Source organism: Drosophila innubila, assembly GCF_004354385.1.
Source record: "Drosophila innubila isolate TH190305 chromosome 2L unlocalized genomic scaffold, UK_Dinn_1.0 4_B_2L, whole genome shotgun sequence".
NCBI lineage: Eukaryota > Metazoa > Arthropoda > Insecta > Diptera > Drosophilidae > Drosophila > Drosophila innubila.
In genome coordinates, this window is record NW_022995372.1 from 20,372,037 (window position 1) to 20,383,489 (window position 11,453).

General features: G+C 35.2%; 2 protein-coding genes across 3 annotated transcripts in view; one reads left to right on the forward strand and one right to left on the reverse strand.

The window, feature by feature from the left end:
* Window positions 1-11,186, reverse strand: part of LOC117779983 (protein eyes shut) — a 44,237-nt gene extending 33,051 nt beyond the window's left edge. Inside the window, exons 1-3 of the mRNA XM_034616343.1 lie at window positions 11,147-11,186; window positions 10,663-10,831; window positions 6,305-6,453 (exon numbers count right to left, since the gene is read on the reverse strand). Coding sequence (XP_034472234.1) covers window positions 6,305-6,453; window positions 10,663-10,831; window positions 11,147-11,186 — 358 coding nt within the window. The remainder of the gene's footprint in view (window positions 1-6,304; window positions 6,454-10,662; window positions 10,832-11,146) is intronic.
* Window positions 1-11,453, forward strand: part of LOC117782014 (MKRN2 opposite strand protein) — a 63,844-nt gene that overhangs the window by 31,795 nt on the left and 20,596 nt on the right. For both annotated transcript variants that reach the window (XM_034618920.1, XM_034618921.1), the window contains exon 2: window positions 2,905-3,044. The gene's annotated coding sequence lies outside the window, so the exon portion shown is untranslated. The remainder of the gene's footprint in view (window positions 1-2,904; window positions 3,045-11,453) is intronic.

Genomic DNA, 11,453 nt, shown 5'->3' on the forward strand with positions numbered 1-11,453 from the left:
GGACAATGTCAAACCAAGCCAGGCCAAGGAATCCTGCCAAGCTCATTTTCACGGCAATTGCCGCAGTTGCAGCATATGGGCGACAGAGTGTGCCCACACACACACACACACACACTCTCAAACACTCACACACAGCAGCTATAACATGTGTATGTGTGTGTGTATGTTTTACAGCTTTTAATTAATTGAATTTTGCACTATATTTTCTAGCTTGGATTTCGATTTCTTTTTATTCATTTTCTCTCTCTTTTTCTGCCTGCCAATTTCTATTGAATTTGCCGACTGCCACGCCCAAAAGGGTGGTAGTCGCATAGCTTTTCAGCATTTCCTATTGAAATGCATGTGAAATATTTTCTGGCGTCTGCCTGCAACGTTGCGTAAAATTAGAAAGTATTGTGCTGAAGTTCAATGGATAAATTTATGAGTGACAAAATCGCATTTCAGGATCTACCACAAGGTTTTCAAAGTATACCGCCTACTCACTATTGCGATAGGCTTCTACGTGAATTTCAGGTTTAACTGCATCTATCTATATATACAGAAAAGTGTTGTAAAGATACATCGAAAAATCAAATACTTGGTTTTCGCGGAAGCGATATTCAATTATTTGAAGTTAATTAAATCGATGCTGTCTATTTTCTTCCATACTTTCATCTTGACGCTCTTCAATACTTTACCCTGGCCGATTTCCTTGCGGAATGTCAATTTTAACATTATTTGGCCTCCATTTTGATTATGCATTGTCCATCACTGTTCAATAACCAATAACTATTATTCTATAAATATTCCTCGGACTAAAACCCTTTTTAAAAACATTTTTATTTAATAAGGACTTATTTCTGAATACTTAATATAATTCCTTGTAGCATTAAAAACTCAAAACGTGCCCAATCGTATTGATAGAGGAATTACGAGAATCGCAAACAGCAATTAACACACTTTGATTTTATTTATATTGCATTTTTAACCTAATTTGGCCAAAAAGATAAAAGCCTGCATATAATATGTATTCACACAATGAAAAAATCTGGCAACATTCAATTATGTGGCTAATTCCAAAACCGTTAGTAAAGTGGAAAACACACACTTTCAACAAAAAAAACAGCTCTCTTATGAAGTGTGTCAAAAGCAGTTCAACAAACTCCATGTTTTCCATTATAAAATCAATATGCAATATTATAAATATTTTATTGCATGCCACAAACACTAAAATAACAAAAACAACATTAACAACATCAGCTTAAAGCGATTGAACCACAGCTAAATCCCCAAAAGGCAATTGATTAGTTTCAATAATGGGGACAATTGGATGGGCGCAAATGTATTTTAATATTGGGTACCATATTACGGACACTCTCTCCCATTCTCTGTCTCTTTTTCTCTCTCTTTCATTCTCTATCTGTCTATCTCTTTCACACCCAAGGAAATGTCCAGGCAATTGAGTAAATTAAATAAAAAATTTATGTAAATCGGTGAACCACCTGAAATTCAATGAATTTCGATTTGTTTTTTTAGCCGAATCCCTCGATAAATCACCATTTGGTTGAATTTTTAAAGTTCCACAGTAAATGGCAGCAAACGATGCTTTTTAAATATTCCAAATATCTTTCTTATGGTTATGATTAATGGCAAATAACTGAGGGGAATTCTGAATGCAAATTGAACGGGAACAACGCGCAATCGCTTCAAGCTGCCTCCCGTGAGTCAAAAATTACACAAACGAAACGTCGATTGCAAAAAAAAAAATCAGGAAAAACAGAAAAAAAGAATAAAAAAGTCCATCATAAAGACAAAAATCTGTCGGTACGCAAATGAAGGCATGAATGAATGAACAGCTGAGCCAAATGCATGTTTGATTGAATGAATGTGCACTGAAAATGTGAAAATGCACAAAAGAAAGGGGGGAGATTCATTCGCATTTTCCCCAATCACGCTCGTATTTACGTATTCATATTCATGTTTACCTGCTGATAGTGCAGCAAACTCATAGTAAAAAAACTGACAGGAAAATTACGTTAAAAACAACCAAATGAAACAAAGTACATCAAAAGTTAAGGTAGACAAAAAGTCGAGAATAAACTGCAATGCTGCAATTTGAATGCTTTTTAATATTTATACCCTACACACATGTGTGAGTCAGGTATGTAGAACTTATTAGATATTTTATTTATCCTTAGTAAATGGTAAACAAAAATTAAATGAAATTAAATATTAAAGGTTCAGTATTTCGGAATTGATAAGAAATTTAAATTTAAGTAAACTTTAGCTTTGAATGAAGCATAGCTTAGTCGGTTTTTTTTGTGAAGCGCATTGCATATTGTTGAATTGCACAATTTTCTTTCTTGAATACCAAATGCGAATTTCAATGTGAATAGGCTTCAACTGCAATTTGCATTGTTTTCGCGCTGAATGCCCCTCAGCATTATGGCCTCAACTCGCACAGTACCTTCAAATGGTGGCCTAACTGCAATGATTGTATAAAGCCAGCGAAGGAGACGCCTTTACTCAGGATAAAAGGCATTGTTGTTGGATTTCTCAGTTAAACTATGTGTGTGTGTGTGTGTGTGTGTGTGTGTGTGTGTGTGTGTGTGTGTATGCCAAGGAGACCAAGGTTATGCCGCTGAGAATTGCAGCATTTCTAGATTGTTTGATAAAATGTATGTCATTAGAGTAGAAGATTTGAGAAACGTATTGTTGTTGGCCAAATTTAACTTACAAGAGATAAGAGTTTGCAAGCTAGCGCTTGAATAATATTTAAAACATTTAAAAAAATGGGAGCTAATTTTTTTTTCAAATTGTAGATTATTTGAAACTTAAACTTGAAGTTAATTAGAAAATAAAACGTTTAATTAAATTTTTTTTTATCTTAAATATATCTTAATTTTTAACTTTTTATACTTTCAGAACAATCCAATTTCCATATTAGCCCAAGTTATGAAAGAAACCAATGCAAAACTGAAGCAAATGAACGCTAAACAGATAATTTATTAAATGCGGCTTATCTTAATGCCTTTTTTGGGTTTTGATAGAAACCAGGAAATTCGGTAAGTAGAACGTACAAAAAAAAGAGGATAGTACATTATCTACTTTCTGTAAGGGGCTATCGCTTTTATCCACTGTCGGCAGATACCAGCGTTGACCCCCTCAAAGAGCACAAACGTCAAACACGAATAACCGAAATGCAGCTGAATTGCAAAATTCACATAAAAGACCATAAAATCCAAAACAAGCAACTAAAAATATTAATTAGAATGTTGGCTATGTTGCTGCTGCACTTTTCATTTTCATATTTCATTTGCATTTTTAAATTTTTTAATGCGAACGAAAAAGTGTGCAATTTTTTTTATTTTTATTTGTTTTTGGGCATCACAAGGTAAAAGGCGCTTCAATAACTCAATGCGCGTTTAAAAGTGAGCAAGGGGTTCTCTTTCACTCTACTCTGAATACCCTGTATTTTGAAATAAGTGAAAAGGGTATGACAGTTATTTTATCGCGGGAATATTAATTATTGAAAAATTATTTTATTTTGAATTATTTATTTAAGCTGACACTTAGTTTCAGGTTTTGTATTTTTTTTTTTCGCTTGAAAATTTCAAAGAAACTGAAAAATTAATTTAAATAGATGTAATATGTAATTGAGTAAATTTCAGTGGAGGGCATCTCGAATTTATTTCAATTGAGTTGAGCATTCGCACATGTTTCTATTTTTTCCTTCTTTCACTATTTTTTCTTTGATTCTTTTTTTTATTTTTTGTAGCTCTTTTTGAGGTCCATTCATTCAGCGCTTTTTATTTTCAAATATATATACAAATTTTAGCATTTTTTTTCTGTTTAATGCTTTTTTTCTATTTTTACGGACTTCTGCATAGTTTATCGCTTCATTTCCGTCGCTTCGTGCGTTAGCAAAAAATCTATTTATTATACAAATTTTTGCTTTAACTATGTTTTGTGGGCTTTACGGATGAAAAGCATATTTTCGTATGTTTTGTACTTTTATTATCTTTTAGCTGAATCTAGCATATTTGCTTTATTAACATTTCAACGTGGCACAGTTTTCAAAGCTGACGCTTAGTTTCTGGTTTTGTTGTATCTCTTCCGCTTGATCCACTTAAAATCACTGACAAACACAACGCCTTGCATAATTTCATTTGATATTCCACCCTTGTAAGAGGCATTATCGTTTTTTTCTTTTATTAAATATTATTCCTGATAATGTTATGCAATTAATAGGAACTCTCGGGTGTATTACTAATATTACGATTAATTAGTATTTATTACAATTTATTTGTGAAAATGTAAACATTTTTCAACTTTAATTGGTGTTTTCTTCTCAATTTGCAATGTTCAATCTGTTTCCATGTTTCGCAATTAGTACTAGACTCAATTATGCTTACCGCAAATCTCACTTAACGTGGCTTAAATGACATGTGTTTTGTCTAATTCGACAACTATACTAACTGTTGAGCTTACATTTATTTTCTTAGTATTCGTTAGAGTACTAATCCTATCTGTATGTCAATTACTAAATCCTCCCTCTTTCTCCTCTGGATAAATGGCTGGCAACATTGCTATTTCACAAATTTGTAGCAATTTGTATGCGGTATTAGTTGGCGTTGATGGGTAATGCATATAACACCTACACGATGGCTATAAATTTCACTAAATTTTATAAAGTCAACTCTGAGATACAAACACACCCTCACACACCCTCACCGACACATACACACACAAACGGGCGCGTAGAGAGTCTTGCTAAGTGCTTCTCACACGTAGCAAAAGTAAATGTGTTTATATGTACGTAACGGACGGAAAGTACAAGAAGCCAAAAGGATGAACATTAGATACATTCATGCTGAGACTTCCGCACTGGGCCAACACTTACACACACTCACACACATGGTTGGACACACACTTACATTCGCACGTAGCAAGTGGCAAGTTAAGCACCCAACATTGACTACCACAATAGACAACATTAAAGTTAGTTTGCCCAGCCTCTCTCCTACACTTGGAAAATCATAGGAGACACCTCCCCAACCATTTGTACACTGTATTTTTGTTTTGTTTTGTTTTTGTAATTTTCAAGCAGTGGGGCATACTGATTTGCTCAGGTAACTAGATAATAAATAACAACTTTGCCAAATAGACATAAATCTCATTTGACTGCAAATATTTTTTAATTATTTAACCCTCCGAAAATTCATGTAAATTTTGAAGCTGTATATCCACAAACTAAAAATGTTAAATACCTTTATAAAAGGTACATTCAAACTTTTTAACTTCTCTATAATCTTTGAGTACTCAAACTTTTTCTGTAATTTTATTACATTAAGTTTGTGTATTTTTGATAAATTAGAATAAAATAATAAAAGAAAAGTTCTACAACACTGATTAGTTCAATCTTGTAAGATGAGTTAATATAATCCATGCATCCATGCAATGTTTTCGTACATTAAACTTTTTAGTCTATCAACTGTTGACCGCATTTAATTTTCGAAATGGCGAATAGAATATATATAAGTAATAAGAAGATTTAAAGCACTTATATCTTAATCGTATTTGGGCAAAATTGATGTACTTACTTAGTTTTTACTTTGACTTTTACATATTAAAAAAAAATTTTTTCTTTTTTTCTTTTGCAACTTTAACATATTAAATTAATTCTAAATAATTTTAATATTGATTAATAATTGCTTTTGCATTTTGAAGTGTAGTTAAACTGTCGACTATTGAGTGCATTTCATATTCCTTGGTTTTTGTTAAAATTCTTTAGTTTTTATCTTCTTATTTTACTTCTTGCTCGGGCGGCAAAAAAAGAATAGACACATGTGAACAAATGTGGAAAATAAGTAAAAAACCTCAAGAGGAAGAGAAAACATTGCCCATTACTTTTTTTTGTGTGTTCCCTGACTTGCCGCAAATTTAACAAATACGTTTGCAGCTTTAGGAGTCTGGCCAAGTACGAGTAAGTGTCCTGTGCCAGGAGGAGGCGTCCCTATTTGTGTGCACTCCGTGCTAGAGTGGCTGCTGTGGGTGTTGCTTTTTTGCTCCTATTTTTCTCTTGGTTTGCTTAATAAAAATACATTTTGCACGTGGTGTGAGTTTGCCTATTCTCTCCCCGCACTTTAACAGTGGCTGCTCAGCGGGATGTGCAGCTTTTAGTACTTACTTGTATTTGTTATACTAGCGGTGTATCAGCTGTATAGTATCTGTGTGTACGAGTATATATTTATATCTTTCTGTCTGTCTGTCTGTCGATGTGTCTGTGTTAGCATAGCGCAAAAATAAAACCGCACACACTTACCAGAAAATCCTTCCGGACACGTACAATTGTAGTAGGCAACACCATCCACACATGTACCGCCGTTTTGACAGGGTCCCGACCAACATTCGTCCCAATTCGTTTGGCACTGGATCCCTGTATAGCCGTCAATGCAGTAACACGAATACGAGCTGTACTCATTGTTGTTGTTGTCACAGTTGTAGTTGTAGTTGTAGAAGTTGTTGTTATCGTGACACATGCGGAGGGGTGGGGGGCATGTGATAGGTGGTGTGGGCGCAACGGTGTGTCAATGATGCATCAAACGTTCAGCGAAAAAAGTTTGTTGTAGGCAAACCCATAAAAAGAAAATAGTACAAAAAACATGTATAAAAAAGAAGAAAATACAACAAGAAAACGTTTTAGATAAAAATAGTTTCACAAATAGCAATATATAGTGTTACATGTAACATGTAACAAGTACACTGAGACAAACACAAGTGTTATCACAATAGTGACGCTACAAGAATTAGTTATTTAATGTAATATTAGCTTGGTGTTATTTATCGAATTGGATTTCAAAGAAAGAGATATTAATTTAAATATTTTTTTCGTAGTAAAGCTCAATTCCTTCATAACTATGACAGACATAATTATCTTAGTAATTTGGGAATATTATTCTTTAAAGGTTGATTAGATCTTTAGATACTTTGATTCAAAACGGTTTAGTATCATCCAACTAAAGGTGCTTCTGAAAGCTTCTGTATCAACATCATCTTTTTTTAAATATAGAATGAGCTTTAAGTCTTAAATAAGGGCCTATAAACTTGTTTAGTATTTATTTCCTTGAGTGAAAGATCTAAAAAACAGTTTTCAAAATTTTATCATTCACCTAAGGTGTAATCACTTAGCTTTAATTTTTAGCAAAGCAATTACTACAATCAGCTTAATGTGCTTGCAAAGCTTTCTACAATAAATATACAAATGTTTGCAAGCAACTTCCTAACAGTGTCGAATATGGTTCTAACACCAGTTGGTAGTAATTGAAGTGGGCCACACATGCATAGACATACAAATAAATGCACTTATTTATCTAATAGAAAAATGTACATGTATGTGGATTTAGCTCAGTGCCCTTGCGAGTGCCATAAACTTGGCCGACATACTGGAAACATTTCGCTTGAGTAGTGGAAATAAATATTTGGTAGCCATTTGGGATTGGTTTTCGTACTAAGAGTGAATTGAAATTGAAACGGAAATGGCAATGCCAACGGTAACGGTAAAAGCAAGAGTAACAGTAACGGTAACAGCAACAGTAACGGAACTGCAAAAGTGTCAGGGGATTGTCACCGACATGGCTCAACATGGCAGATATTTCCTGGCTTGGCCTCCAACTCCATCTTCATCTCCTTCTCCGTCGTCAGTTCTTTTCCCTCGGATAAGTTTTGCAGGTAGACAGCTTAATTAAAGAACTTTTGTTGTTGGGGTTTGGCGAATCGGGTGGTTGATTGGGTCGAATGTGGGTTGCCGTGTTCTCTTTCTTTTTTAGAGTGGATTACATTAGGATGCATTTGTAGAGCTCTGCAGTTGTTGTCTGTCTATATACAGCCATCTACAACGTGTACGAGTTGGACATGCTGAAGCTCATGAGAGCCCATTGAAAAGGTAAAGAACAACACTTTTGTTGCTGGCTTTGACTTGACTTCTACACCCCGGAGGCCTGTTGATTTGTTGCCCTGCCAAAAACAATTGCAGTGAGTAGATAAATGGCCTTGGGACCTCGCATTAGCTACTACAGGTAGAACTGTCATGTCCATCCAAAAGCACTGCTGTAAATGGAACCATTGAAATAATGCATGATTTGTAAATGCAAAACTCTTTGGAACATGTCTATCAGTCTATCAGAGACTGAAAATGTGTTTCAGTTTATTTAATTTGTTTTAAGTGTCAGATGTTGTTACTGAGAGACAAAAAAGTTTGGCAGATTGTTATCTAATTATAGCACTGTTTAAAACACTTTTTAATTATAATTTTAATTCTTTAACACACTATCGACTCGTAAAATATTTTGCACCACCTTTCTTTTTAAAGAATAAAATACTTGGACATTTGAGAATGTCCTTACTTAAAGTTTTTTTTTTTAACTCTTTAAATTTGCAAATCAGCTTGTAAAATTGGTGAGAATTGCAAAGAAACTCAAGCGTGGAAAACGTTAAGTTGTTTTTAAAAGTTTTTTAAGCACTACATAAATTTGTGTCAATCTTTCGTATCGTAAACTTTAGCTGTTGCCATTAAATTAAATTTATTTTAATGAAAAACTTTCAAACGGCATATAAATTGCAAACTCGATTGTTATAGTTCTTCTGTAAACAATTTGCCAAACATTTTACTTTGCACATTTCGTGTTAGTTTTACGGCAATCATTAAACTTTGGCTTATCTCTGATATGAGTCATAAATACTGATATTTTCAGTAAACTAGTGGGAACATAAACCACGATAAGCCAATAAAATATCAATGTACTCACTGATAGGACTCATTGCCTTACACATCCATAATCGAGTACACATCCTTTTTGGACAACTTTAAGATGGGTGAAACTATTCAGTTAATCCGCTAGAATCTCACAGAATCGAGTTAAATTTAATTGCTGCTATAAATTTTGCTTGGCTACGCATAAACTTTTATCCGGCCAGTTACCAGCTCCTCCTCCCTGATTCTCCCAACGTTTCCTTAACCATCCTGCTTCAGACTAACTGGTGGTTATGTCAAGAAATTCGCGCTAAAAAACATTTCCGTCTGACTCGCATTTGACTTGCAGCTTTTGCGCGAAGTTATCGTAAAAAATATCGTAAACTCTTTTTATAGAGCAAATTCACTGGCCGTGAGATTGTCGGTTTCTTTCTGCTCGGCCTTGGGTTTGAGGTTTTAAAGCATGAGCTAGGGGCATGTTATGCTATTGGCCACTTTCAGCGGTCGCATATATCGCAACGATGAAGAAAATAAAATGCCGGTTTACTTAGTTGTATAAATGTTGTTCTGCACTCTAGAGAGAGAGAGAGAGAGAGGGAATGAAAGGGAGGACAAGTGCAATGGCAGCTGTTTTTTCAGAGTCTTTCAGTTGTTTGTGCAATTGGCGTTGAGAAATGCACTTCATATGGAACTGCCACTAAGGATACGGGCTTATCCTTAAGTGACACTGAGTCTCATACTTACAACACCGAGTAACTGATGGCACTTTCAACATTCTGAATTGATATACTGTTTAAGATAAAACTGAGTATACGAATAATGCATTTGAAAGCTAAACATGTCAGAGTTGGTTGTAGTCTAGAAATAAATTTATCAGAGACTCTGCTTTTTGATTAGTTAAGCATTTGTATGTCCCTTACGATAATTTTTAAAAAAGTGATCGATATAAAAGTAATTTATTTCTCTTAAACGAAAACCAAAACGATTATATCTATATGTATGTTATATAACTAAAGCGATTTTCAAGCGGAATGTTATTTTCATTATGATTTGGCCTCTAAATTTATTTTGAATTTAAATTAATTACTTTTGTTTCGATTTTGAAATTTTTAAAATTAATAAAAATAAATCTTAGGCTTTCACTGATTATTGACTCCTTATATCGTAATTAGTATAAATAAAACACTTCAAACTTTAGTCTGAGACGTCTCAACAGTCGTACGAAGATCAAACTTTCATAAATTTTTCAAAACTGAACCGATTTTCAAACTGAATGTCATAGTGATCATGGTTTGACATCTTCTGCATTTAACTTTATCTGTTTAGCATAAAGTATTAGTATTCCAAGAACGTAAATCGATCTATTAAAATGCATATTCTTTAAAAGTTTCTATCGGATTTGTAATACAAAAGGCTCAGTTTAAGATAGATTAGCTGCATAATTAACTATGAATTGGAATGTGCATTGGACTTTGGAATTGGACACAATGTATGTTAGTTAATAATGTGGAGCTTATGCAATCGAAACCACTTGTTAATGGGCAAACCACTCAACCGGCACTCAATGCAGGCAGCCCAACTTGGCCTCATTTGAAAAGGGGCATGCATAAAGTGACAAAAAGGGGCAAATAGAGTTGCAGATGAGGGAAGAGGAAGCATCAACATGTTTGCCACGTATATGGATGGTGGATGGGCGGCTTTTTATTCTATCGATGACCAGTGAAGGCGACGCTTGAGCTGCTGCTGGTGATGCTGGTGATGCTGCAACTGCAGCTGCTGCTGGCGCTCAAGTGGTGCAAGTTTATTGCCACTCGAAATGTGTTGAACGGATTTTATTGGCTTGCCGATAATAAGCGAAAAATGCGCCTTGTTTGAAGAGGGGACGACTAAGTTGCATGCGGCATGTGGCATGTGGTATGTGGCAGACTCACCTGTTCAGGCCATCGATGCAGACGCCAAATACACAAGGATTGCTGAGGCAGGCGAAACCCGCTTGGCTGCCACACACCAGGAGGCTGAGGCAGACCGTCAATAACAGACCAGATTGTCCAGTCCAGCTCTTTGCTAATGTCCTTAATGTTCTGCCGATGCGATGTGTTCCTGTTGTTGTTGTTGCTGCTGCTGCTGCTGCTGCTGCTACTGAGTTTGCACAATTTGTTGCTGTTGTGTCTCTTGCTGTCGTTGTTGTTGCTGTTGTTGCAGTTGTTGTTGGCATCTTTAGCAGGTGGTTTCGTTGCAAGTCCGTTAATGGCTTCGTGGTTGAGCTGCACAGCACCACCATCTCCAGGGTGGGTCCAGTGGTTGTTGTACCATTTGCCGTTAGTGGCGTTGCTGTTGTTGTTGATTCCGTTGTTGCTGTTGATTTTGTTGTTGCTGTCGTCGTAGCATATTTAATGCATTTATTAATTAAATCACGTCTGCGACACATTTCACTCTTCAATTTCTCTCGCTCCATTTTGCTCTCGCTAAATAACGATAATTCCGTTTTGCTTAAACTTTGTTAATCATACGCCCCGTGGCGCGTTTGATTGATGCTTTTGATTCAGCTACCGTCTTCTTGTATATCTATTGTTTTTTTTTACTGATGCTGCTAGAGCTTTATTAGTTTGCATTGTTTGCTCGGCAATTGTTCATTCTCTCCCCTGTCCCGATTCTAAACGCTTGAATGCCTCGTAGTTTCTTTTGTTGTCCGACAATATTGAGGATGCAGTCGGTGATGTTG